General features: G+C 53.5%; 2 protein-coding genes across 20 annotated transcripts in view; one reads left to right on the top strand and one right to left on the bottom strand.

The window, feature by feature from the left end:
- Tsc2 (TSC complex subunit 2) overlaps positions 1 to 8,669 on the top strand; it is a 34,966-nt gene extending 26,297 nt beyond the window's left edge. For 7 of the 11 annotated variants that reach the window (XM_055604751.1, XM_055604756.1, XM_055604758.1 and 4 more), the window contains 15 exons: positions 102 to 254; positions 338 to 450; positions 1,496 to 1,708; positions 2,400 to 2,603; positions 3,239 to 3,307; positions 4,347 to 4,477; positions 4,815 to 5,305; positions 5,527 to 5,602; positions 5,787 to 5,873; positions 6,443 to 6,629; positions 6,805 to 6,944; positions 7,838 to 7,916; positions 7,984 to 8,075; positions 8,169 to 8,267; positions 8,367 to 8,669. In XM_055604751.1, the coding sequence (XP_055460726.1) occupies positions 102 to 254; positions 338 to 450; positions 1,496 to 1,708; positions 2,400 to 2,603; positions 3,239 to 3,307; positions 4,347 to 4,477; positions 4,815 to 5,305; positions 5,527 to 5,602; positions 5,787 to 5,873; positions 6,443 to 6,629; positions 6,805 to 6,944; positions 7,838 to 7,916; positions 7,984 to 8,075; positions 8,169 to 8,267; positions 8,367 to 8,531 (2,299 nt within the window). In that variant the 3' untranslated portion in view covers positions 8,532 to 8,669. The remainder of the gene's footprint in view (positions 1 to 101; positions 255 to 337; positions 451 to 1,495; positions 1,709 to 2,399; positions 2,604 to 3,238; positions 3,308 to 4,346; positions 4,478 to 4,814; positions 5,306 to 5,526; positions 5,603 to 5,786; positions 5,874 to 6,442; positions 6,630 to 6,804; positions 6,945 to 7,837; positions 7,917 to 7,983; positions 8,076 to 8,168; positions 8,268 to 8,366) is intronic. The other 4 variants (XM_055604761.1, XM_055604760.1, XM_055604754.1 and 1 more) reach the window with 1 other exon arrangement.
- Positions 8,670 to 8,672: 3 nt separating this feature from the next.
- The window catches only part of Pkd1 (polycystin 1, transient receptor potential channel interacting), a 44,257-nt gene continuing 26,317 nt past the window's right edge, over positions 8,673 to 26,612 (bottom strand). For 2 of the 9 annotated variants that reach the window (XM_055604741.1, XM_055604742.1), the window contains exons 16-46: positions 26,428 to 26,577; positions 25,303 to 25,446; positions 24,941 to 25,220; positions 24,660 to 24,873; positions 24,431 to 24,608; positions 23,999 to 24,151; positions 23,114 to 23,258; positions 22,408 to 23,028; positions 21,936 to 22,092; positions 21,495 to 21,747; positions 21,188 to 21,383; positions 19,564 to 19,734; positions 19,344 to 19,487; positions 19,015 to 19,225; positions 18,800 to 18,926; positions 18,087 to 18,200; positions 17,930 to 17,982; positions 17,299 to 17,483; positions 17,114 to 17,207; positions 14,152 to 14,270; positions 13,872 to 14,074; positions 13,603 to 13,797; positions 12,962 to 13,101; positions 12,224 to 12,336; positions 11,833 to 11,974; positions 11,574 to 11,699; positions 11,188 to 11,362; positions 10,793 to 11,083; positions 10,566 to 10,700; positions 10,184 to 10,489; positions 8,673 to 10,089 (exon numbers count right to left, since the gene is read on the bottom strand). In XM_055604741.1, the coding sequence (XP_055460716.1) occupies positions 9,622 to 10,089; positions 10,184 to 10,489; positions 10,566 to 10,700; positions 10,793 to 11,083; positions 11,188 to 11,362; positions 11,574 to 11,699; positions 11,833 to 11,974; positions 12,224 to 12,336; positions 12,962 to 13,101; positions 13,603 to 13,797; positions 13,872 to 14,074; positions 14,152 to 14,270; positions 17,114 to 17,207; positions 17,299 to 17,483; positions 17,930 to 17,982; positions 18,087 to 18,200; positions 18,800 to 18,926; positions 19,015 to 19,225; positions 19,344 to 19,487; positions 19,564 to 19,734; positions 21,188 to 21,383; positions 21,495 to 21,747; positions 21,936 to 22,092; positions 22,408 to 23,028; positions 23,114 to 23,258; positions 23,999 to 24,151; positions 24,431 to 24,608; positions 24,660 to 24,873; positions 24,941 to 25,220; positions 25,303 to 25,446; positions 26,428 to 26,577 (6,003 nt within the window). In that variant the 3' untranslated portion in view covers positions 8,673 to 9,621. The remainder of the gene's footprint in view (positions 10,090 to 10,183; positions 10,490 to 10,565; positions 10,701 to 10,792; positions 11,084 to 11,187; positions 11,363 to 11,573; positions 11,700 to 11,832; positions 11,975 to 12,223; positions 12,337 to 12,961; positions 13,102 to 13,602; positions 13,798 to 13,871; positions 14,075 to 14,151; positions 14,271 to 17,113; positions 17,208 to 17,298; positions 17,484 to 17,929; positions 17,983 to 18,086; positions 18,201 to 18,799; positions 18,927 to 19,014; positions 19,226 to 19,343; positions 19,488 to 19,563; positions 19,735 to 21,187; positions 21,384 to 21,494; positions 21,748 to 21,935; positions 22,093 to 22,407; positions 23,029 to 23,113; positions 23,259 to 23,998; positions 24,152 to 24,430; positions 24,609 to 24,659; positions 24,874 to 24,940; positions 25,221 to 25,302; positions 25,447 to 26,427; positions 26,578 to 26,612) is intronic. The other 7 variants (XM_055604745.1, XM_055604746.1, XM_055604743.1 and 4 more) reach the window with 6 other exon arrangements.

Genomic DNA, 26,612 nt, shown 5'->3' with positions numbered 1-26,612 from the left:
CTCCTGAGGTCCTGGTGGCCTTCAGGAGCTGAGATTCCCTGCCTGGAGTCCCCTTTGACCCTGCACTTCCAGGCTGGAGGTGGACACTCTTATTCTTTTAGGTCCCCGGTGGGAGAGTTCCTCCTGGCAGGAGGTAGGACCAAAACCTGGCTGGTTGGAAATAAGCTTGTCACTGTGACAACCAGTGTGGGGACTGGCACCCGATCGTTGCTGGGCCTGGACTCCGGGGATCTGCAGGGTGGCCCAGAGTCAAGGTGACTGGCCCTTCCTTCTGTGTACACTGTGGTCCTAGAAACTCGGAGGGACTGTGTTGACTCTGTATGACCACTTTCCATAGCTCTGATCCTGGCACACATGTGAGGCAGACAAAGGAAGCACCAGCCAAACTGGAGTCCCAGGCTGGGCAGCAGGTGTCCCGTGGGGCCCGGGACCGGGTTCGCTCCATGTCAGGTAAGACTCTACTCCAGCCCTCTCCTGACTGGGCCCGTCATCCCTCAGCTCCCTCTCAGTCTGGCCCAGTGTGCAGAAGAGCTGAGGGACTGCTGGCCGCCTTTGAGTGCCTGCTTCCTCATGGCTCCTGGGTATGGTTCTTATGGCACACTTACCACAGTGTGTGTATGGCATGGCACCTCTGCTCATCAGAGGAGTGAGGCTCCTGCAGCTGAAGGGCCTGGAGCCCAGCTCCCCCAGCACTTCCTCTGCTACAGTCTAATGACCTGTACTTCAGTGGGCAGGTGTTGGCTCTCTTTTGCCGATCTCAGCTCAGGAGGCCACCACTCTTCTTTTTTTCCCTTCCTGGTTTTTTTTGTTTGTTTTATTTTGTTTTTCAAGACAGGGTTTCTCCGTGTAGCCCTGGCTATTCTGGAATTTGCTCTATAGACCAGGCTGGCCTCGAACTCACAAAGATCTGCCTGCCTGTCTCTCCAGTGCTGGGATTAAAGATGTACACCACCACTGCTCAGTCTGTTTGTTTGTTTAGATTTTTAGTATTTTATGTACAGTTGGTGTTCTGCCTGCATGTATGTCTGTGTGAAGGTGTCAAATGCCCTGGAACTAAAATTGCAGATAGTTGTGAGCCACCACATAGGTGCTGGGAGTTGAACCCGGGTCCTCAGAAGAGCAGTGGATGCTCTTAACGGCTGAGCCATCTCTCTGAGGCTACCGCTCTTTTGGGGAAGGGGGGTATCCTGAGACAGGTTTTTTTTTGTTTTGTTTTGTTTTTTTTCTGGCTGTCTTGAAACTGGATCTATAGACCAGTCTGGCCTTGAACTCAGAGAACTGCCTGACTCTGGAGTGCTGGGATTAAAGGCATGCCCCCCTCCCTCAGCTAGAGGCTACTGCTCTTAAAGGGCCCAAACCCAGGAGCTGGATTGTCCTGCTCTGGCTTTCCTTAGGCATGAGTCAGGTGCTTTCAGGCTGGCTGGACTCAGTGTCTAAGGATCTGCTGTGTCCTGGGCAAGTGATGGTCACCAGTTCTCAACACCCTCATCTTTAGGGGGCCACGGTCTTCGAGTTGGTGCTCTGGACATTTCAGCTCCCTATACCCCAGCTGGCACTGCTTCTCTGGGACCACAAAGTGCAACAGCAGCAAAGCCTGAGAAGGCCTCTTCAGGAACACAGCTTCCAGCAGCAGAGAAGACGAATCTGGCGGCCTACGTGCCTTTGTTGACGCAGGGCTGGGCAGAAATCTTGGTTCGCAGACCCACAGGTACTGAGACAGCGCTGAGCGTACCGTGTTCTTCTGGCTGTAGACCCAGAGCAACAAATAGGGACATGGAGGCATTCCCTCTAAGGCTGGTTTTCAGATGTGGGTGGTGGCCGAGGCGCTTGCAAAGTGCTCAACGGGGCAGTTTGTCCTTCCGCTGTTTGGTCTTCCAAGGTAGAGACCAGAAGATGAGACTAGATGTGGGCAGGGCTGAAGCCTCTCCTGAGCCTGCAAGTGGCCGCCTTCTCTCTTTGTCCTTATGGTTGAGCCCAAATCCTTCATTATGTGGACAGTCATTAGAGAGCACATGGCCCACCCACGCACTCTCACTTGACTTTGTTCACCTCCACCGTGTCCACACAGTCACTTTCTGAGGTCCTTTCTGAGCTTAGCCTGCAACAGGGGCATGTCAGTCGTGGGGAGGGGCTTAACAAAGACCTCAAGCCCAGGAACAGTCCTGCATACTGTGGGGATGTGGTACAAGGAGAAGGCGATAGCTCTGGGCTGCCCGGCTCTCTCAGGAGCCCCTGCCCTGGTGGGTGTCTGAACCTGGGCTGCCTGGCCTCAGGGCAGAGCTCTCATCTAGAGCAACAACAGAGGGTATCGGTGGGCACAGGCTGTTGGAGATGGTGCCAGGAGTACAGTGTGGCCGTGACAAGTACAGCCTAAGGCCTGAGATACTACCCACCCCCAGGGAACACCAGCTGGCTGATGAGCTTGGAGAACCCGCTCAGCCCCTTCTCCTCAGACATCAACAACATGCCCCTGCAAGAGCTGTCCAATGCCCTTATGGCTGCTGAGCGCTTCAAGGAGCACCGGGACACGGCCCTGTACAAGTCATTGTCAGTGCCAGCAGCTGGCACAGCCAAGCCCCCTCCTCTCCCACGTTCTAATACAGGTGAGCACAGGCATGGACAATGCTAGGCCACGGACACCTTGTCTGATGGCAGCGTGGTGTCCTCCACTGAGGCCTCCCACGCATAATTTTCAGGGTCTTTGGGGGAGATACTAGTGCTCTGGTCCCTAAACCTTAGGAGCAGGCTCATGCCTGCTGAAGAAACACTCTTCCTTGGGTACTGGTGCCTCCTGCAACCATCAGGATGCTGCTGAAGTTGGCAGTGTCTGAGTGGAGCTCTCTGGAGCCTTTGCCAGCACTTCCATGGGCATGGCCCTGGGTGAGGAGGCACTGCGGGCAGCTGAGCATCCCCCCGGGTCTGGGGTGGGATGCCTGAGCCTGCCTGCCTGCCTGCCTGCCTGGGTGCTCCCAGCCTGTCAACCCTGCCCAGCTAGGCCCTTGGTCATATGTGGCCATAGATGGTACGTGTGAGGATGTCCACGTGTCAGCAGCTGGCCAGCACTGGCCTCCCAAAGGCTGTGCATGCTGTTTGGAGAGCTGGGAGCCCTGTGTGCCGGCCCTGGCCGCCGCTGGCCCTCCCCTCTCTCCTCTCCAGGCCCGGGGCTATGCCCATCCTCTCTGCTCGGCCTTGTGCAGTCTCTGCCGCTGACGAGGCAATTCGCGTGGTTACCTTGCAGTGGCTTCTTTCTCCTCCCTGTACCAGTCCAGCTGCCAAGGACAGCTGCACAGGAGCGTTTCCTGGGCAGGTATTGGCACGTCCCTGTGAGGAAGCCATGTGGTCTGCAGAGCACCACTCTGCCTCATAGATGCTCTTCTCATCGTCCCTCATCTGGTCACCCCTCCATGGCTGGCTGAGCCATTCATCGCCCTTGGGGAGCAGGGTCCTGGCTGACATGAGGACATCTGTGTAGGACACCTGTGCTTAGTCCATGGGAACCTTTTGATACATGTCCTTCTGAGCTGAGCTCTGCTTCTGAGCTGTCTGTGGCCTCTGGCTGCCAGGTTGGGTAGGTCTCCTTTTTCCCTGTGGGTGGCAGCTGTTGGCCCTAGGGCTCCATTGTGCTGCTCTTTTCCTGGCTACTGGTGATCTGATTGTTTTGTGCATTTCCCTTTCATCATAGTTGGTCAAAGACTTGGGTGACAAGGCCCCCAGCTCCTTGCCTCTGGCTCTCAAAGCTTGCCCAGCAGCTTCCCTCACGTGTGTAGGAGCTAGTTTTGGAAGGGCCATGTATACATGGCTGCTGGAGTGTGGGCAAGGGCTAGGGGAGGGTGTCACAGGCTGCGCTGACCCTTGACTGCTCTTACCCACACCCTGCCCTGGGAAGTGCTGTCTGCGGACTTCATCCCTTCCCTCAAGTACCAGACTTGAAGCCTCTGTCCTCAGGGTGGGTTGCAAGTCTGCATATGGGGGTACCCTGTCAGCTTCTTCCTCAGGTCCAAGCAGTGGAGAAACTAGGCCTCTTAGTCTCTGAGCTGGCTTCAAACACTGCCTCTCCTAAGCCGGAGCCCTGCTTGAGTGGGGATCCTTATCCTGTTCTCCCACCTGCCTTGCTAGTGAAGCAGGGGTGGCCAGAGCTGCTGCCCACTGGCCTGCTTGAGGTACTCGAGCCAGGGCTCCCCAGGCCTTCCGAGTGCATCTCCAGCCTGCTCCCGTGGCAGCCGCAGGCAGAGGGTGGAAACTCCGCAGGGCGCTGCCCTTCTGGCAGGGAGAAGCTGGTGTTCTGAGGCCACGTGAACATTGGCCTGCCCAGCACACAGCAAGCAGCTCTGTCTGTGTCCTCCCAGACTCCGCCGTGGTTCTTGAGGAGGGAAGTCCAGGAGAGGCTCAGGTGCCAGGGGAGCCCCCTGAACTGGAGGACTTCGAAGCAGCGTTAGGTACAGACAGGCACTGCCAGCGGCCTGACACCTACAGCAGGGTGAGTGCCATTGGGAAAGCCAGGGCAAGTGGCACAGCTTCCATCTCAGACCTCCTGGCTCTGTACTAACTTGCTGTGTGAGCATGATAGATCCTCTCCTTGACTAAGAAATGTCTAGTTCTTTTCCCCCATGTCTCTGCTCAAACCATGTGAGTTTCACCCTCCATCTGGGTGGCATTTGTTGTGGGCCTTTTTCAGTCTGTGGGGCTCTTGGCGTCTCTGCTCAGGAGAAGGGCCCAGAAAAGGTGGCAAGCGTGGCCGGAGGACTGGAGGGCAGCCAGAGGAGCCAGGTACGTGAGTGCCTTCTAAGAGTGCTTCTTCCAAATTGTCTTTGCAGTCATCCTCAGCGTCTAGCCAGGAAGAAAAGTCCCACTTGGAGGAGCTGGCTGCAGGGGCTATCCCTATTGAGCGGGCCATCTCCTCTGAGGGGGCTCGGCCTGCAGTTGACCTCTCCTTCCAACCCTCGCAGCCCTTAAGCAAGTCCAGCTCTTCTCCTGAGCTGCAGACCTTGCAGGACCTCCTTGGAGACCTAGGGGACAAGGCTGACATTGGACGGCTGAGTCCCGAGGCTAAGGTCCGGTCCCAGTCGGGGATACTGGATGGGGAAGCGGCCACCTGGTCAGCTCCAGGCGAAGAAAACCGTATCATAGCCCCACCTGAAGGTCCCCTGCCTTCCAGTTCTCCCCGCTCCCCCAGTGGCCTCCGGCCCCGAGGCTACACCATCTCTGATTCAGCTCCATCACGAAGGGGGAAGAGGGTAGAGAGGGATTCCTTCAAGAGCAGAGCTGCAGCCTCCAGTGCTGAGAAAGTGCCAGGCATCAACCCTAGGTAGGCACAAATCCCAAACTCTAGGGATACACCAACTCTAGGGGATACAGTTTTCTTCTTGGCTGGAGCTCCCAGACACTGCCAGGGACAGCAGGCAGATGTGAATTCTTATGTCCTCCCTGTGGCTGGTGGGAGGGTGGGTCCTTGGCCAGAGTTTAGACCCGGCTACTCTGCAGGTGGTTCTCCTCCTGGTCCTGCTCTGACCAACGCTTTCTCTGCAGCTTTGTGTTCCTACAGCTCTACCATTCACCCTTTTTTGGTGATGAGTCCAATAAGCCCATCCTGTTGCCCAATGAGGTAGGTCTGCCTTACCTCTCCCACTGTAGGGGTGTGGTCACAAGAGGATCTAGCCTCTCGTGGCAGAGACTGCAGTCTTTTGGGCAGTCATCCTGAAGACTGGTGCTAGGTTGGCTGTCTGGGTTGGTGGCTGGTGGCAGGGTGGTCTATGCCCTGAACTCACATAGGCTCTGTGTGCCTGCAGTCCTTCGAGCGGTCAGTGCAGCTCCTTGACCAGATCCCGTCCTATGACACCCACAAGATTGCTGTCCTGTATGTGGGAGAAGGCCAGGTAAGGCCCTGGGGTCAGCATAGGAGCAGTGGGGCTCAACAGTGGGTCTAGGTCTCTCACATCTCAGAGTTCTGTCTCTGGTTCTTTGAAGCTCTGGAGGACTGGGAGCTTATTGAGCCCCGAACCAGAAGCACAGCCTTGAGATGACAGAGCTCCATCACGGACAGTTTTTAGCCCAATAAATGAGCATGGGCTGTACTTTTCTTCTGAGTGAGGTGGGGACTCTGGACTACTTTGAGCCAAGAAGTCACCATTAACGGCAGCATTTTGGAAGTCTCCCTCTGGCTGCTGTATAGAGCCTTGATGAAATTAGGTGATCACCATCAAGCGAGAAAAACAGGCCTGGGCTTTGTTGCAGGGTTGCTAGCAGTGCTAGGGTACGTCGGTTTTGCTAGCTGAATGGGAGGGGTAGCCAGGTGGCACCAATGTGTATAGACTGGACAGCTATAAGCATGAAAAGTACTGAGTGGGAGATGGTGACAGCCACTCTGGCTTTCCATCAGTGCCGAATCAGCGAGACTCGTGATTGTTGAACTGGTGCTACTCTCGTCTCCTGGATTTTTCCACAGAGCAGCAGTGAGCTGGCCATCCTATCAAATGAGCATGGCTCCTACAGGTACACAGAGTTCCTGACAGGCCTGGGTCGGCTTATTGAGCTCAAGGACTGCCAGCCAGACAAGGTGTACCTGGGTGGATTGGATGTGTGTGGCGAGGACGGCCAGTTCACCTACTGCTGGCATGATGATATCATGCAAGGTGTGTACTGCTCTGGGTAGGCCTGCTTCCAAGCCTTGCCCTCTGGGAGAGGAGCCACGAGCTGCTGGAACAAACAAGGGCAATCTGGAGCGATACAGAGGTCTCCACCTGGGCCCTTAAGCCCGGCACTGGCCATCCTGTCCTAGAACCCAGCCCACTGTCACCCATTCTACAGCTGTTTTCCACATCGCCACCCTGATGCCCACCAAGGATGTGGACAAGCATCGCTGTGACAAGAAACGGCACCTGGGCAACGACTTTGTTTCTATCATCTACAATGACTCTGGTGAGGACTTCAAGCTGGGCACCATTAAGGTGAGTGAGATCTCCATGTGCTGGCTACCCAGCCATAGCCGAGTTCTGCCACCAGACTGATCAGCAGCCCAGGCCATCTGCAAAAATGTCTGCTGGTGTCTCTTGAAGTGGCCTTTAGTATCTTGAGAGGGTAGCTGCTCTTGGGAGCCCCATGCACTGGGACAGGAGACATGGTCACAAAACCTCCTTTTTCATGTATGAGCTGTGGCCCTCATGAGGAGAGGCGGGGGAGTATGTGCCTAGTGGGGTGCACAGTGCCGAAGAGGAGCGTTGTGCCTGCTTTAGAGCGGCTTCCAGGGCTCCTTGCTGGACACGTCTCAGCACCCTTGGGTTGCACCATATCACCTGTGGATATGACTTGTATGTCAGAGAGAACCAGGTACAGCTCAAGCTGGCAGGAAGCCCAGAAGCATAGCAGAGTGCTCAGAAGCCATAAGGGGACACGGCACGGCCTCGGGAGGGGGAATCTGGGAGGACTGTGGTCCCTGTGGATGTCTGGCGTCCAGGACAATTGAGGGAAGAAGAGTCAGTGCTCTGGAAAAGCCTTGGTGCCCACGGGCAGTGTGTCATCCTGAGAGAACAGCCTCAGTGGATAGCATGGCAGAGTGGAAGCCAGGTCTGGAAGCTCTGCCTCTATGTATAGACTGTGTGTGCGTGTTGGGGTGGACACAGACACGTTAGGAGTGCCAAACAGCCTGCAAGGTAGGCTGTAGGCTGTAAGTTAACACATAAGCAAATCCGTGTCAGGGCCCAGATGCAGAGTAGGTTGTGTTTAGCCAGAGCTAAAGATGAAGGCAGGTGGCCAGTGCTGCCTGTGGAGGTGATAGCCTCTGACACAGCAGCAAAGCAGACAGCATGTGCTTGTGCCAGGATGACTGTCTTCATCTGGGCAGGGCCAGTTCAACTTTGTCCATGTGATCATTACACCGCTGGACTACAAGTGCAACCTCTTGACCCTGCAGTGCAGGAAAGGTGAGGCTTGGGCTGGGTAGGGTGGTAGTTTTGGCCTGAGTCAGGTCTGAGCACTGTGTCTCCACAGACATGGAAGGCCTTGTGGACACCAGTGTAGCCAAGATTGTGTCTGACCGCAACCTGTCCTTCGTGGCCCGACAGATGGCTCTGCATGCAAATGTGAGTGGTTGGCTGCAGCCTAGGGCCAGTGGGGAGATGGTTGTATTAATGGTTCCTGGATGGCAGTTCATCATCCTGCTTTGGTGTCTCCAGATGGCTTCACAGGTACACCACAGCCGGTCCAACCCCACTGACATCTATCCCTCCAAGTGGATCGCCAGGCTCCGCCACATTAAGCGTCTCCGCCAGCGGGTAGGGAGGACAAGGCTTCAGAGCTGTGATAGCTTAATCTGGTGGGAGCACAGCTTCTGGGCTCCCTGCCAAAAGCCTTTTCTCTCTCCCCCTCTCCAGATCCGTGAAGAGGTGCACTATTCAAACCCAACCTTGCCTCTGATACACCCTCCGGCCCACACCAAAGCCCCAGCTCAAGCCCCTGCGGAGCCCGCACCCACCTACGAGACAGGCCAGCGGAAACGCCTCATCTCCTCCGTGGATGACTTCACAGAGTTTGTGTGAAGCCCGCAGACCATGACCAGAGTTCTGCGGCTAGCCATGCGGCTTCCCTCCCCTGTCCAACACCACCTGACGTATGTACTCTTACATGAAATAAACTGGCCGTGCCAGTCTGGCCTTGGAAGTTCAGAGAGAAGCACAGACAGCAGTCAGACAGCTTCTTTATTTGACTTTGTCTTGTCTTTTTGGGGTTGGGGCAGAATGAAGGCTAGAGCTGCAGCTGAGCCCACAGAAGGAGGCAGGCGCCACCACACACATTCTCTTTCCCCGGCTCTGGGGACCAGCCCCAGTGGGGGTCTTGTCCAATCACTTCTTGGCATCTCTCAACCCATAACAGGCCTGCCCTTGCTCAGACCTGAAACCAGCAGATCTGGGTGCTGCCTGGCTCCAGACAAGGGAGGAAAAGAGGCCATGGTGGCCCCAGTACTGCCCAGCACCTGCCCAAGGCCAGACTCGGATCCAGTAATAGCTGCAGCTTTCCTGCACTCCTACCCTGGGTAACAGTGGCCCCATCCTCAGCCACCAGGCCCTTCAGCCCAAGTGGGAATAGTGACATACAAAAATATATACATTTTAACCCCATATAAATTATTGCTGGTGGACGTACAAAGGGGATGGTGGCTAGAGGCAAGTATGCTGCAGAACATCAAGAGAGGCAATAACTTAGGGACGGATAAGGAAGGGGTTTAGCTTAGCCCTCCCTCTAGCTTGGATCCTTAGCAAGGGGAGACGGCTGCCTAGGCATAGAGCCGGGCACAGCCCGCTGCACCTGAGGACTCTGAGGACTCGGGAAATAAATTAAGCATCTTGGAGGCTGGGTACTCACTTGGTCCAATACTGCTGTGTCCTCCTGTGGGGAGGGGACCCTAGGTCCTGGCTGGCCACACAGCCTTTTTAAAGTGCTGAAGCCCCTAGTCAGGCAGGTAAGGAAGGCCACAGTGCCTGCCTAAAGAACTCACATGCAGCCTTTCTGCCTGGCCCAACCTTGAGGGTAGCAGAAAGTAATACTGAGTGGTGTCCACCCCTGGCTCTGAGAGGCCAGTGTGAAGCCACAGCCCTTCCCAGAAGAGGGAGTGGCCAGGACTCCTAGGGCCTAAGTGCTGCTGGGGTGGACCTTGTTTTTAGACCATAGGGACACCCTGCTGGGGCCTATAGTCTGATCTAGCCCCTGACTGGCCCGAGCAAGGCGGCTGGGCAAAGCTGACTGAGGGCCTGGGAAGCAGCCAGGGGAAGGAGAGGGAGGAGGTCCACTGTGCCCATGGCCTCGAAGGCTCTGGAGTTGTTGCTCCAGCTGGTAGACATCCTCTGTGGCCTGGTTGAGTCGGTCAAACTGGACAAGCAGAGTTTCAAACACAGCATGTAGGCGTGAGGGCTCTGGTTCCAGCCTCAGTGCCGAGCGGTTTGCACCTGCACTTAGCCCGTCTGGCTGGCTGGAGGAGGTGGAGGGGTGTGAAGCGTCTGAGCCTGCGCTGGGTGGAGGCACAACTGGAGATGACTTGGAGCCCCTGGATGAGCGCGAAGGCAGTGGCTCCATTCCTTCAAATCGAACTTTGTGGCGGAACTGGGGGCGGCACAGGGGCTCGGTCAGTCCGGCTGCACCCTGGGCTCGCGAGACCCAGGGTGTATCCCTCTCCCCCCCACTGGGCCGTACCCACCTCCTTGACCTTGCTGAAGCCCATCCAGAGCCGAAGCCTACGCAGGAAAAGCTCCACCATCTCGTAGTCCTGGGGCTCCCACGCCGGGCGGTAGAGCTCCCCACGCAGGGCATGGTACCGCCAGCGCAGAAGGACAGCCCCTAACCTCAGGGCACCCCACACTCGCAGAGCCCAGAGCCCCACACACAGCAGAGGGGACAGGTACCAGGACTCAGAAGGGCACAGAGTGGGGACCCTGGCCCCAGGGCACAGCACCAGGAAGGCTCGGGCCATGTTGTGGAGAGTATCAGCACCAGAGGAAATAAGCTATGGGAAAGAGACAAAGGTAAAGGCTCACTCTGGCTGAGGCCCTTCCCTGGCACACCCCAGAACGGCAACCTACCAGAACAGCCATCTGTGCATAGGCCACACCAAGCACCACCAGGCCCAAAGTGGCTCCCATGAGCTCTGGTAGGGCCCGGCATAATGTCTTGCCAAAAACGGACCACTGGCGCACAAACCGCAGCTGCTGGGCAGCCTGTGGATAGCAGGCAGTTTGTCAGCTTTCACCAGGCCATGGAGTCTGAGCCTAGTCATGGAGCAGCCTTACACCAGCCCTTTGGCCCTCACCTTAACTAAGAGCAGGAAGAGTAGTGAGGCTGCCAGTCCTCGGGCCACAGAGCCCAGCTGAGCCACTTGGTCGAAGCTAATGAAGTGGCGTGGATGGTCATGTACAAAATGGGTCCACTGGCGGTCAGCAATGCCCAGCTGGGCGAGGCGTACCAGGCCTGTGGCTGCCGTCAGCATCACCAGGAGCCACCGTGCCCAGGCATCAGGCCTTGCTGTGCGTGCACACCCCTCTCTGCGCCACGTGTGCACCTCAGCCACGGAGAAGTATAGGGCAAATAGCAGCAGGCAAACCTGGGGTGGGGGTGGGGTGGGGAGAAGGTATGTGAGGGGTGTGGTCAGAATCCGGTGGGGCATGATCAGGACCCTGAGGACAGAAGTCAAGTGGAAGGGCATACCGAGGTGAGCAGTGGCAGAGATAGGCCGGTGCTGAGTCTCCGTAATGCAAATGGGCGCACACTGAAGGCAGCCAGTGCATGGCCGGCTACAGGGAACTCAAGGCGCAGTGTAACAGCAGCATGCAGCCCCACAGCAGGGCTGTAGCGGGTGAGTTCCACAAACACTGCGCGGCTCCTGCATGGAAGGTGCTGTCAGCAGGAGGGACCATGTGTGCAGGAGTCCAGGGTGCAGGATGGGAAGTGGCTACTGTATTTGGTCAGTTATATAGGGATGGAGGGCCACAGGGGATTCAGGGCTGGGCATGGGGACACCTGGCTAGAAGTGAGGCTCAGAGGCCTGTCAGGGAGCAGCCGGTTTCCCGCTCATATTCCCCCTCAACACCCACCTGCTATCTAGCCAGTTGTGCAGCTGCAGGAAGCCCAGCCGTGCACGGCTCTCCTCAAGACTCAGTCCTAACTCCTGTATGTAGCCCCCGCTGTCATACACTGCACAGTAGCCCCAGTACCAGGCGCTGTGGAGACAGGACAGTGTTGGAAATTCCCTAGTCCTGAGAGCATCTGACAGGCATGTCCCCAATGAGGCCAGAAGATCCTCTGGAGAACTTTCCTCGCCTGTGTAGGGCCTTAGGCCCTTGTTCTACTTACCCCAACAGGTCGGGTGCAGAGTAGGCCCAGGTCTCAGAGCCATTTTGCACCACACTCTGCCAGCCAATGCCATAGTCACTGGTGCTCAAGCTTCCTGTGGCTGAACACATGTGCTCCGAGCTAGAAGGGTCTGGGCAGAATGCTAGAAAGCAGAGGGCCAGGGCTCAGGACATACTGTAACTCACTGTTCAACTCAGCTGAGCTCCCGTGCTGTGACCTCCCTGAATCCTCCAGCCACCCATAAAGTAAACATTACTATGTTACAGAAAGGCAATGGAAGAAAACTAAAGAAGAGGACAAAGGTCATACAGTTACACAGAGTTCACAAAGCTCAGCGCAGCTGCTACGGAAGGAGCAGGATAATAGGCATGGACCACCCCTGCCAGCTTACCTTCCTGCAGGCGCACCTGCCGTAGCCGAGGAGGCCCCAGCTCAGGGCTAGACTGGTTCCCATGGACATAGGGCAAGAGTACATGTGACATCCATGGCCAGAACTCATCAGACCTGTCAGCAATAGTCAGCCACTGAGGTCAAGGCTGTCAGGGCCCAAGAAGTGCTGCTACAGCAGCCTGAAGGGCTAATGCTGGACCCATGTTCTTACTCTTGGACTGCTGGCATTTGGGGTAGACAATTCTATGCGCTGCCTACACAGAAGACTAAGCAGGGCCTCTACACACTGGATACCCCAGCATGTACTTTGGTCCTGACAACTAAAACAAGTATCTAGAACAGGGGTGTCCAATCTTTTGCTTATCTGAGACACACGGGTTTCTAACCCACAGCCTAGAGGTTTCAAGAGCATTACACGGATTCCTTTTATATAACATTGTGACATGTTGTCCTCAAAGTTCATGATTGAGAACTGTACAACTGATAAAAAAAAATAAACAGGAACAATGAAAAAACAAACATAAAACACCTTGTGTTTAAATAGCAAATTTAAGATTTTGTGCTGGAACTCATTCATAGCTACTCGTGAGTTGCATGTGGCTCATGAAATGAAGACACCCTTCATTTCAGACACTTCCAGATGTTCCCTACAAGACATATAGACTAAGACAAAACAAAAATGGGCCTTGGGTACCAGTGCCACCTAGCCCAATGCACAGATGTGTCACAGTGTCCCTACCGAGTGATGGCCAGGAAGGCTTGGCTGTCCAGCTCCTGCTTGATGGCGCTCTGCAGGCGGTAGGCGTGGCCGTGGCAAGGAGCATCCCCATAGTTGGCCAGCAGCGTTACCAGTAAGAAAAGCATGTACACCAAGAGGCTCTGGGGGAACAGGAATAGCTGGCTCTCATCAGCTGATCCCATCCCACAGGGCCAGAACAGGGTTTTAAGACTACCCTGTGGGCTAGAGAGATGGCTCAGAGGTTAACAGCACTGGCTGTTCTTCCAATGGTCCTGAGTTCAATTCCCAGCAACCACATGGTAGCTCATAGCCATCTAGAATGAGATCTGATGCCTTCTTCTGGCCTGCAGTCATGCATGCAGGCAGAATACTATATAAATAATAAATAAATCTAAAAAAAAAAAAAAAAAAAAAGACTACCCTCATCAGGGTGTCTGTACTAAGGAACGGCAGCAGAGTCCTCTTGGGAAAGACACATAGGCCGTGAGAACTAAACCAGCTGTGCCTAACACCTGCAAGGCTTGGTGGGAGCAGGGACACAGATGGGGCAGCAAGGGATGGGAGGACAGGAGCTGCAAAGCCCTGACTGCCCACTGGAGGTCACTGGAGGTCAGGAGGGGCCGCCTGTGGCCAGAGCTCACCTTCAACATGTCATGGAGCCTCTTGACTTTGCGGGCTTCCTCCTTTGCCAAGAAGAGGGCAAACCCATGTGGGGGCCGTACACGGGGCACACGCTCACTCACAGGCGTTACAGCTGGGCTTTCCACCAGAGTGTCATCTTCATCAGGGTGCAGTCGCTTGGCTACCAGTGAGAAATACAGGGCTTCCAGCAGGACCTGCGGTGGCAGTGGAATCAGCTGGCAAGCATGGGACTGGCAATCCCCTCCCCATCCCCCCGGAGCCCTCTCACCTTAAGGGGCTCCCAGCCAAGAAATGAGGCCAGAAAGCTAAAGCTGCTTGAGAGAAGCCACATTACACTCACGCTGGGAGGGAAGCTGGCACCAATCCACCCTGAAACCGCTACGGCCACAGCTACCAAGAGTAGGCTGAGCCCATGGGCCAGGGGGGCACACCAGGCAGGCAGCAGTCGCTTCCGAAGACCTTCCACCAGTCCTGGAGACACACAGACAGCGGCATGGCTGGCAGCCCGGGAAGGCCTGGGAGGGACGTCCTGCTCTGTGTGACTGTACCTGTCCTGGAGAGTCCTGTCACCAGGGGCTGTTCCCATGTCAGACCCGTGCTGGGTGGCCTTTTCTCCCCCAGTGTCTGCAGCAGCAGTGTTTCCGTTTTCTCCCCAGGCACACTGGACCTGGGCACAGGAAAGGGCCAATGAGTTTTGAGCATCTTCTCAGGAAGGAGAGGCAGTGGTATCATTGACCTGGGAGCAGTTTCTTCAGTATCTTAGAGTCCTGAACGAGGCGGATGTGCTGCTGAGATTAGATGACGTCATGGTCATTCTCCTTGCATCCTGTATATACATTCACTGCCCAGGGTCCAACTAAGGGACTACTAAGTCCGTATATTAGATGTTCAGTCCTGGCTCGACCCAGAGGTCCTTCTCCAGCCTTATACCAGCCACACAGGCCTGTTTTCCAAGCCGTGAATGCACTCCTCAAGCCCTGCCCTGTGAATGCTAAAGAGATGCACACTTCTGTATGGTTGTGCTTTTAAAAAAGGCCAGCCTGGTCTACAGAGTGAGCTCCAGACCAGCCAAGTACATAGTGAGACCCTGCCTCAAAAACAAACAGGCAAACAAAAACGGAAGCAAGGCTATGAGGGCAAAAAGAAGACATGAGATGCCATGCTGTCTGAGGAAAGTTCCTATCTATACTTGCTGTTATTTCTGTACCCAGGGGTTCTTAACTGCATGGTCCAAACCACATTCACCTGCCACTGAGCTTTGCAAGTTTCTCTGGGTCCGTGTCACTTAAATGAGCAAAGACATACGAGTTCATCAAGATAAGCAAGCACTCACACAGTAGCAAATGACTAGAAATAATGTGTTTTTTTTTTTTTTTCTTCCTTTAAACTGACTGCTGAACGTAAAAGTCATAAAGTATTCAGCTAAGGGTTTAAAAACTGTGGACACTGAATATCAGCATCCCCTCCAATGAGAACAGGCACATTAACAGGCACAGCATTTTTTACTGGTCATCCAATATGTGGCTGTCTACAGAGTACATATGGAGACAAACACTGTTAAGAAACAAAGTACACGCTGGGCGTGGTGGTGCACGCCTATAATCCCAGCACTCAGGGAGGCAGAGGCAGGTGGATCTCTGTGAGTTTGAGGCTGACTGATCTACAAATAGTCACAGACAGCCAAAGCTACACATAGAAACCCTGTCTCGAAAAAACAAAGATACAGAGCACCAGGTTTTCATCAGACTCAGCCGCCTGAGCAAGCTGTGCCTGTCACTGTATAATCAGTTACTAGGTATGGATCCATTCTCAACTGGATGCCAGGCACTGCTGGAGATTCCGAGTGTGCAATGGTGAAAAGAACAAAGCGTCTACACTCTGTACACGGCATGCTGAGTGGTGGGGCATCAGCTCTGTATGGTATCAGAACTGCAGCAGTGTGGGAGGCCACCTTTAAGATGGCCCCCAACAATGCTTCCCCTGGCACTGTGCCCTGGGTAGTCTCCTTTCAGAGGAACTGAGAGGGTACTAGAGACCCAACAGTGCTACTAACAGGGCTGGTAACAAAAGATACAGCCTCTACCCTGCACTGGCAAACCACAGACCACATACTCCTGGGGGATATTGCCTAGCACTGGCCATCAGCCCTCCTATGAGGCTCATATGAGGGTAACTGAGTCTGCCAGGGTACCTATTGTCCTTTTAAGCACTGAATTCAAGGTAATGTGTGATACAGCAAGAAAATGAGGGAGCCAGGAGAGTAGGGCAGAGAACTAGAGCTGGTACAGAGAGCCCATAGAGCAGGCCCTAGGGATGATCCTAGCAGAAAAGAGCATGGGATAGAAGGAACAGCTGGGAACATAGGTACAGCTGAGTCCCTGCATTTGGGAGGAAGCTCAGAGAAGTTGTTAAAGAATAATGGCAAAGAGGGTCATGATGCACAGACTTCGGTCTCAGTTCCTAGAGGCAGTAGGGACAGAGTACCTCTGGAAGACTCAGCCCTGAGTCCCTGAGGAGCACAGCTGTGGGAGAGCTTTGGGTGGGGAGCTGGTAGCAATGACCAGAAATTCCCTATGTCACTGGTTTCTCCAGTAAGCCCTTTGTGCCACGGTCAAGTAATTCGTACAATTCTTCCTTTCTACATTCTAGTATAGATCATGAATCACTGATTTCTGGCTGTTTGAAATTTAGAATGAATCAGGCGATGGTGGTGCACCCCTTTAATCCCAGCACTCAGGAGTCAAAGACAGGTGGCTCTCTGTGAGTTGGAGGCTAGCCTAGTCTACACAGTGAGTGCCAGGGCTACACACAGAAACCCTGTTTCAAAACACAAAAACAAACAAAACTTTAGAATGAAAATGTAGATACTGAATCAGATACAGATAAGAAAAAGAATATATAAATCTATGCAAACTCTTGTCACTGAATTGGGAAAACCAAGAAACTTGATCTTTTGTTTTGTTTTGAAGACAGCGTTTCTCTGTGTAGCCCTGGCTGTCCTAGACTCACTTTATAGACCAGGCTGGCCTCCAACTCACAGAGATCTGCCTGCCTCTGCCTCCCCAAGTGCTGGGATTACAGGCGTGTGCCAGCTTATTACTAAACTTATTACTGCTTGTTAATTCTTAAAGCATTTAAATAATCAAAGCACTTTCAAAGTGAAAATGAGATATTTAAAAACTTTCCCATGATTTTTCTGTTTTGACTCCAAAATCAAAATTCCTTCATGGCTATGCAGTAAGATTCTGCCTCAAAACACAAAACAAAATATCTCCTCAGACCAGGCCCCTGGGGTACATGCTGATCGCCTCTCCATTTGTCAAATGCCTTGAGCTGGGTGCCTCAGGACCCCGTCAACTCCCCTCTACAGAGCACCCAAGCAACATAGGCATAGTCCCGCACTGGTTACAGGGCAGCCAGGACACCCTCAGCTTCCCAAGGCAGGCACAGAGCCCTACAACAGAGCTACCCCAAACACCCTACCTCCTTCCAACCATGTCAGACACTCACAGGCTAGTAAGCAGGTCTGTTTCCTTAAGAGCATCCTGGGTAGGAACCAGGTTGCTGGCTCCATCAGCTAGTACCTGCTGGATCAGGTCTTCATCTAGAGAAAACAAAGTGTTAAAGTGGCATGACAACTGGGACCTTGCATCTTCCTAAAGCTTGGAAGCCATTCCTTCCCACCTCTGGCTCACCTGATGCTGACAAGTATTTGGCGGGCAAGGAAGGGCTAACCAGAGAGGCACCATCTTCCTCTGAGCCCAATATGCATCCAGGCCTGCCCTGGGCCAATTGCTGCAGTGTGCTGCTCACAACAGATGGGTCACTGAGCAGGTCTGGCCAACTAAGAGTACCCTCGCTGGACGGCCAGCACACCAGGCTGTGGGCAACATAGACATTGCTTTTTTTTTGATATCTTTATCTATTTATTAATTTTACGTATATAAGTGCTCTATCTGCATGTACACCTGAATGCCGGAAGAGGGCATCAATTCACTGTATAGATGGTTGTGAGCCACCATGTGGCTGCTGGAAATTAAACTCAGGACCTCTGGAAAAGCAGATAGTGGTCTTAACCACTAAGCCATCTCTCAGCCCAACACAGACAATGTTACATGTACCTGACCCAAGCCTAGCCACACAAGCACAGGAAGCATCATGCACAAGGACATAATAGCTTCTGAGCAGCTCCACTCTTGGGAGAAAATGTAACAACACCCAGAGACTGCCAAAACAGGAGGAAGACACAGAGCCCAACACCCCAACATGGTCTTCCAGACCCTGTTGACTTAGGCCAAAGTTCACAGCTTCTCTAGGCAGCCTCACCTTTTAGCATCTTCCAGAAACAGGTCATTCTTCACTTGGCCAGCAAAGGCCTGCTGAAAAGAGGAAAGCATGTCAGTATGGTCTACAGCAGCAGAAATGACAGCCCAGGAAGCCCTAACCAGCTGAGCCTGCCCTGATCCCCTGGGGGAGCCTTCACCTCTGTGAGGCCAGAAAGTGTGAGGAGGGATCTGTCTAGCACAGATGGGTTCAGGTAGCTGTCAACATCTAGGGCCTGCTGCCCTGTGGGTGTGGGGTTTTGGTCCCCAGACACCTGCGAGGAAAGAACAGTCATGTTAGTCTTCAATGTATGGTAGAACTGGGCAGGAAGCCACTGGTCTGGCTTGTCTTTTAGGAAGATTCTGAGTGACTCGGGGCTCTTTATTTGCTCTAGGGATACTTGAGGAACATTTTTTTGTTGTTGTTGTTTTGTTTTGTTGTTTTTCAAGACAGGGTTTCTCTGTGTAGCCTTGGCTGTCCTGGAAGTTGCTCTGTAGACCAGGCTGGCCTCTGAACACAGAGATCTGCCTACCTCTGAGACTAAAGGTGTGTGCTACCATCGCCCTGCTACTTGAGTTCTTTTTAAACTGGTTTTGGCAGTTTGTATCTTTCTAGCAATCAACAGTTTATTCTAGGTCCCTTAATCTCATGGAATTTGCTTCCAAGCCCCATCTATTTCTCTAGAAGGAGATATCTCCTCTAATTTATGCCTTGGTAATTTGAATCTCTTTTTGGTCATCTAACTGATGGCTTGTCAGTTCTGTCTACTCTTTCAAAGAATCACTTTTGGTTTCTAGATTTTCCCTCTGGCTGCCACAGCAAACAACACAAGCATGCTCCACCTCAGAACTCTGAGGCCCTTGCCCAGCCCACCTTACTCCGAGACATCCGGAAGAGGAACAGGACGGCCAAGTAGACAGGGTAGACTACAACACTGGACACAAGACCAACAGCAACTGTGTCAACACTTGGTGGGATCAGACTAGATACAGGACCCATGCTGAGGTGAGAAAGAAAAAAAAAAGATGGATTAGGGAGAAGAATAGGAGGAAGTCAGCCAGTAGACCACCAAACCCCACAGGACCCACCTGTAGGTGGTGTCTCCCACGACCCCATACCACACGGCATTGGCAGCCAGGAAGAGGCAGAGGAGGAGGACACAGCAGGTAACCCTCTGGACTCTGGTGAAGCGGCTGCGAGGTGGTCTATCCCAGATGGAGAGCCAGATGTGCTTGTCAAAGAAGCCTCTCTGCAGTTCGGCCACTAGGAGGCGCTGGAACTGCCACAAGGCAGCTTCATCTGGGAAGATTAGGATGGTTACAGCAGGGATGTATGGGCAGCCATCCCTCATCGTCACCCCCCTCCTCATCACTACCCCCCTCCTCTCTGTCTCCATCACCTCAGACGGTAGCCTTACTTGCTGCAAGGACCTCCTTCTCCACTAGGCCCCCATTGGCCTCAGTCTCCACAGATAGCCAGTCGTTGACCAGAAAGAAGGTGCTGCGGGCACTCTGCAGGTCCCGGACAATGATGTGCTGCAGGAACCAGGCAGGGCTGAGTCCTGTGGAAGAAGGGACCCCAGTGAGGACTGAAGCAGGCTGACAGGAGACAGGGGTGGCAACAGCTCTCACCCAGACCTTTGTTGTCATGCCACACTCGGATCTTCCACACACTGCCCAGGCTGTGCGGAGTGGCAATCTGGAAGATGTCCAGGCTGTTTCGATGAAAGGCTCTGTCACCGTCTAAATGCCGGTGACCACTACGGTTGTCCTCTCCATATAGCATGATGCCTACATGAGCCGTGGTGCCTGAAGAGCAGAGAACTCTGGGTTTGCTATTCATTCTATACAGAACTCACGAGTCATCCTGTCTGCCAGCAATACAGGTGGTCCTTTGAACAGGTGTTTTCATTTTTACTTTTATAGTGATTCGGATTGAACCCAGGGCAATATGCACAACAGGCAAGTGCCCCATCTCTGAGTTTGTCCCTACTCATTTTTTTGTTTTGTTTTATTGTTTTCAAAATGGGGTTTTCTCTGTGTAGCCCTGGCTGTCCTGGACTCGCTTTGTAGATCAGGCTGGCCTCGAACTCACACAGAGAGCTGCCTGCCTCTGCTTCCCTGAGTGCTGGGATTACAGGTGTGCGCCACAGCACCTGGCTACCCTACCCATTAAAAAACAAAAACAAAAACAAAAAACAACCAATTAATTTTAATGCAGAATCTTACTAAGTTGCTCAAACTAGCCTTGAACTTGCCCTCATTTGTCCTCATTTGTGATCCCCCTGCCTCAGCCTTCCAAGTAGCTGGAATCACAGGCCTGTTCAAACAGACACAAATCCCAGTTTCCTCAATTTGTTAACAAACACCAAGCTCAGAGCAGCATAGGTAGCCAGGGTCATAAGCCTGGCCAGCCTCTCATGTGATAGGCTCCATATCATGCAGTGACCAGGCACCCTCACAGTTCAGTCACATAGACAACAGCTATATGGCTAGGTAGGTTCTTTTATTTTTTTTTTTTAATATTTATTTATTATGTATACAATGTTCTGCCTGCATGCATGCCTGCAGGCCAGAAGAGGGCACCAGATCTCATTACAGATGGTTGTGAGGCACTATGTGGTTGCTGGAAATTGAACTCAGCACCTCTGGAAGAGCAGCCAGTGCTCTTCACCTCTGAGGCATCTCTCTGGCACTGACCCCCCATTAGTGAATTTTAATGTTAATAATAAATATCAGCTGTAAATGGTGGCACACACCTTTACCTTTAATCACAGTACTCCCGAGGCAGAAGCAGGTGGGTATTTGTGAGGCCAGCCTGGTCTACATAGGGAGTTCCAGGCCAGGCAGAGCTACACGATGAGACTGCCCCTTCCACTCAATTAATGAACAAACACAGGGAAGGGTGCAGAGCAGCTACAATAGTGCAGTTTGAACTTGTGTGTGAGGTCACTCTGCACAGTGAGGAGTACCATCTTGACTCTTGGACCTGTTGTCTTTCTCAGGAAAGACAAATGAACAGAAGCTTCTCTTTGTATCTGTGCAGTGCTGCGGATGAAACCCAGGACCTTGTGCATCCTGGGTAAATGTTCTGCCACTGAGCTACACCCCCAATCTCCATGTTTGTTGTTTTCTTATCTCTGAGTTAAGTCCTTATTTACATTTGAGCACTGAGCTAATCACCAGACAGGGCCCAGGACTGAGGCTGAAGGGGGTAGACCAGGGTAGACGCTATGTCCCCCCCAACCATCCCTCTCCTTACCCGAGCCTCGGCTCCAGCCAGTCTTGACCAGTATTTCATATTTGAAGCGGCCCCTCTTCCCACAAAATGGGATGACACGGACCCGGCTAACGTCCAGCTGGTCTAGCTTGCGCAGGATTACAGCCATGACCACGTAGGTCACCAGGCATATGGCACACGTCAGCAGGACAATGTAGTTAATGCTTGCAGATGGTTCCTGGGGAAAAGAGTCATCAGGTACAGGGGGTTTCAGCTCATGTACTTTAGTTTCTAAGGATGGACTAAGATGCCCTAGGCTCTCTCAATATGGAACGGGGGCATCACTCACAGGAAAGATGAATTGGACATGGCTGGGAGGCACAAAAAGACTGGCGCCAAAGGCAGTGAGGTGGCGGGTAAGGCAGACAGCCTGACTGGGTGAGGTCTCCTCCAGGGGTACAATCCCCTCAGTTCTCCACATCATCATCTCCTCGCTGAAGTACTGGCACAGGGATGTGTATAGACCCACAGACACCTCCAGCGTAGACCAGTGAAAATGGCTGGTCAGGTTCAGGTAGTAACTCCTGCCCAGGGCCCCAGTCCTACAAGAGACAGAGCAGCTTGATAGGCACACTCCAAGGTTCCAGGTGCCATGGCCAGCCTTCCTGTTGCCCTGGTTCCATAAAGCCCACCTACCTGTGGCTAATGCAGGCCAAGTTACATCCGCCCTTCTCCCACCTCCTTCCCCTCCGCAGCCCCCATGTCTGCGGTCCTGGTGGGAGGAACTCACCCTGGGGCAATGAAGAAGGTGTAGGGCCTGTGATCAGCACCCTTGAGCACCTCCAGGCTGATCTTCCTACTGGCCGAGCAGTTGTACTCATTGGGCTGGGACACCGAATGCAAGTACACAGCCAGATAGGGCTCAGGTTCCTCAGACAGGTAGCGCTCTGGGGGCAGCATACACGGTATCAAACACCCACCAAAAAGCTTATCACCCTGAGGACACTCTGCAAGTTGTTGCCATGGGGCTTATGGGCCATGTAAGCAGAGGATTGTAAGAACCTCCACATGGAAGTCAACACATGCTTCTCTATGGCCACAGTATGTGGGCTCTATGGAACCACAGCAGCAGGAAAATGAGTGTTAGTCAGACCCCCAGGGACCAGTGACTACACACTGAATGCTATCTGCATAAGCACCCACCCTCCCCAGGGACAAGGATGGCAGAAGCTAGGCAGGTCATGTGCCCACCCGACACCCACCATTAGGCACTGTGTAAGTGATCCTTAGATGCAGCCCCGCTTGAGGGTTGCTGTTGTCTGCAGTGACCACAGCGCTGACTGAGGCCTGGGGCTGGACAGTGGTAGCGCCTGCAGGGTTGTGGAAGCCCTGGGCAGCCTGGTCTGAGTTGTTTGGCACCGTCACTGTGATGGCACGCTCTGTAGCCAGCTGCTCAATAGGGATCTGGGTACCAGTCTGTGTCTGGAATGCCATAGACGCCACTTTGGTGGAGACAGTGTAGTTGCTAATGTAGCCAAAGGGAAAGGGGTTGGAATCCACAAGGAAGATGAGCTGCACCACATCACTGAGGTTGGACAGGGCCCCACTGAAGGCCTCAGGAATGGAGAAGTGGCAGCTGGGCCCCAAGGCTTTGCCGTAACACAGAAGGCTGAGGGGGTCTGAGCGCTTGCCCAGGGCCACAATCTCCTCGCCCGCAAGGGTCAGAGGTTCCTCATTGAGCACTCGGGAACGCATAAGGATGCACATGAGGGCTGATGAGAGGTTGTAGGCCTTGGATGCCACCATCAGGGAGGGAGGCTCAGCCCCCAGCTCCAAGGGCTGTGGGCCCTGCATGTCCAAGCTGGCCAGATGGATGAGGTCACCTGGGAGAGGCAGCGGAAATAAGGAATGTTGAGAAGGGGTGGCAGGAGCTGGAGGGAAGGCCAGAGGCGGGTGAGCTTTGTGCACCTGTAATATTGAGGATGCTGTCAGCAATGGCTGTGGGTGTCACCGTGCCCTCAGTGGTTTCAGCTTGCAAGATGCGCATCATGCCCTCCAGCTTCTGTAGCATCTTCTTGAGGCATGAGCGGCACATGAGCTCCCTGCTGGACACCTGCAAAGGAGATCAGCATGGCCTCCAGACCATCCACACGGCACAGGTTCACATCCATGGGCCCCACCCCCACAAAACTGAATGGCTCTGCCTCCTTCTACTGGCTGGGACTCCCAGGCAGCTTCCTGCCTCTAACCTTTCACTGGGCACCTGCCTGGATGACTTCTAGACCTTCCCTACTAAGACTTCTATGGCTCCTCCCAACCCTAGGATGCAGCCAAGTTCTTCCTGTGGCCTACATACTGATCACCCCAGCTATCTGTTTCCATAGCTAAAAGCAAGCAGATGTCAAGGCCCTGGCTACAGTTCACACCCAGATATTCAAGGGCACAGAAACCCACCATGATCAGTGGTTTCTACCCAGAGCTCTCTGAATCTTTGTCCTCTGAGGACTTGACTGTTCTCCTGGCCTCTATGTATCGACCCCTACCCTGACAAGCGTGCCTTCCCATCAGATATGGCTTACTCAGCTTACAAGCCTACAGCTTGGAAAATGGATACCTCATAGGTCAGTAAGGCCGTGTCAGGTACGCCTAATTAAATGGGGCACGCCTACAGGCCTGATGAGAGGGCACACATGCCTAGACTACTCTTTCCATCCAGGGACACCCTATAGTCATCAGAAGAGAATGTGGGCTGTGGAAAAATGACACACACCAGAAGAGCTCCCAGTCCAGAAGCCCTACCCACGCTGCACAGGGCCTGTGCACAGTGCAGAAGGGTGCACCTAACTGTCTTACCATGCACTGGGCCAATGCAGCAGTGATCTGCTGGATGTCATCCACAGTGTTGACCCGCAGGGAGATCAGGGTCTCTGTGATGTTCTTGCGCATTTGGGCTCTCAGCTGCTGCTCATGGTTGGGCTCTGACACAATATCTGGGGCCTGCTCATACTGGAGGAGGCAGGGAATATACAAGAACCGTAAGAGGACAAGGTGCTAGAATACAGTTGTTTATAGAGTACAGGGATTAAAGATCAAGGATAATTCATGTATAGGGTTCAGGGTATCAGAGGGTGCTGTGGGTAAGCTGACCTTGGGAAGGGTCCAGTATGTGGTAGGGATAGGAATTGGTATCCCAAGATATTAGGAAACTTTATTGGTTTGAGGTGCATGGTTGTAGCCCAATCATGGAATATACTGAGGGACCCTTTCCAATTCGTATGCACTGACCTCATTGAGCACAGTAATGAGGGCTAAAGAGTACTCGATGACATGCTGAGGGTCAGCCTGCTTCAGGAGCCCAGGCAGCACACTGGCAGTCAGGCTGTGCAGCCAGGGTATGAGGTCTGCAGGATTACCACTGGGTTCTGGCAGGACAATGGTCAGAGACCTGGAGGGTGAAAACAGACTGTAAGCAGTTGGTGATCAGCTTGCGTTCCCTCCCCAGGGTTCAGCTCACCTGTTGAGTGCAACAACAGCAGCACCCAGCTGATCTTGTACAACCACAGTCAGGCCCACCACAAAAAGGGGCCGGAATCCAGGTGGAAGGACAGCCCCATAGGTGGAGAGACTACCCTTATAGATGCAGAAATCCTCGCAGTAGCTCTGGCGACAGCGCCTCAGCAATAGGGCATATACCAGTGGGGCTCCTCCATCCTCTGCATCACGCCAGCCTGTGGACACACAGCATCAGTGCAGGGTCCAGGCCCACACCAGCCTCTCCAGGTACCCCACACTCACCTGTGCATTCGAAGTGCACCTTAGTGGTGAGGCCATGTACAGCATCCAGTGGGAACAGGCGACAGGAGCCTCCAAGTGGAGGGCGGTTGGGTGAGAGGCGGATGGAGGCACAGCCCTCCTCCTCGCCTGAGTGGCCCAGCACAGTGAGTGTGAAGATGTAGCCCTCCCCGTCGCACAGCGCACCCCGCCGCACCACCAGGTGCATGCCAGTGCTCCCCGTGGACGTTGTCCTCTCATCCAGCACCAGAGTCTTGTTGCTGAAAGTGCGTGCTGCCCAGCGCTGCGTGACGGAGGCATGAGGGACATGGTGGGTGGTGCCCTGGGTACCGTCCCAGGAGACTTGCCACCTAATGGCTACTCACCCCTTGCTTGGAGCCACTGCTGCAGTTGTGGCAGTGACCCTCCAAGTACACATAGGAACTGCGGCTCACTTCATACACTGCTTGTGCCTTGCAGGACACACACTCAAGGGACACAATGGGTACCCGCCCACTTCGGATCAGCACCTGGAAGGAATAAGAGTGTCACAAAGAGGTTCCAAGCCCTGTGTGTGCTGGGAAAGCTACCTGGATCAGGCCACTTTTGTTGGGCCCAAATTCCAAGTTGTACATCTGGGCTGGAGTGGAGTGTGTGAGCTAGTGAGCAAAATCCAGATGTACATGCCAAGGCTATTAGTCCAGGCCTTGCTAGTCTGGCAGTAGAAGCACGGGAACCCACTGATAGGAGCAAGGCACCCACAAAGGTAAGGTTAGTTGTTTTTACATAGCTCTGTCCCAGAGATGCTGGCTGACTTGAGTGGGGCCTGGGTCAGCTCAGGTAGGCAGGACCTACTAGTGTCCTCTTCCCCAGAAGACTTTACTTTGTAGTACCATCTCCAGGTAGGTGACCTGAGCAGGCCTAGTGCTGGGGAGACAAACCCCATCTGAGGCACCAGAATTTCCCGGCACCCCTCCACACATCCCACAGCAACAGAAGTGGTCCTCACCTTTATGGGAGGTCCACAGAAGTTTGAGAGCAAGAACTGGCTTACTGTCCCCAGAAGGGCATAATATGAGGACAGCTGCTGATACCTAGGTAGGCAAGGGCCTTGACTGCTCACTATTTGCCTTTCATGCTGGTAGCACCAAGTTTATTTTTTTTACAAACCAGGGAGCTTGTATGATTTAAGACTTTGTTTTGGTTTTTAGACACAGATTATCATTGTGTTGGTGGTAAGATTAGAATTCTTGATCTTCCTGCCTCTACTCTTAAAGTGCTGGGATTATACAAGTGCCATCATGCCTACCTGTCCTTTGAAATTTCACACTACTAAGCTGTGTCCTAGATTTTCAGTTAGAAGCAATGCTGAGTTTGATAATATACCAAAATTAGCACTAGGCTGCAGCGAATTCCCAGTCCCAGTCCTACAGCTAGGACGGACAGAAACCAGGTTGAGCAAGTACTGTCCTCTTATCAGGGCACACTAGAAGGGTCGGGGTACAACCCACCGTCTGGTTGGTGGCTTCTTCCTTCCGGCCTGCTTTCCACACTATGAGGTTGAAGGTATATTCCACGCCAGCTTCTAAGCGCTCCAAGGGGATGGTGACCACACTGCTCCCACGGGGCCCGAAGTTCAGCACACAGCCACCTGTCTCACTCTATGACAGCGGATAAGGGAAATGGGGTACAAGAT

This window comes from Psammomys obesus, unplaced genomic scaffold (genome assembly GCF_907164565.1).
Source record: "Psammomys obesus unplaced genomic scaffold, mPsaObe1.curated_primary_1811, whole genome shotgun sequence".
NCBI lineage: Eukaryota > Metazoa > Chordata > Mammalia > Rodentia > Muridae > Psammomys > Psammomys obesus.
The sequence above is the reverse complement of the archived record's forward strand: the minus strand, read 5'-3'. Positions and strand labels throughout refer to the sequence as shown.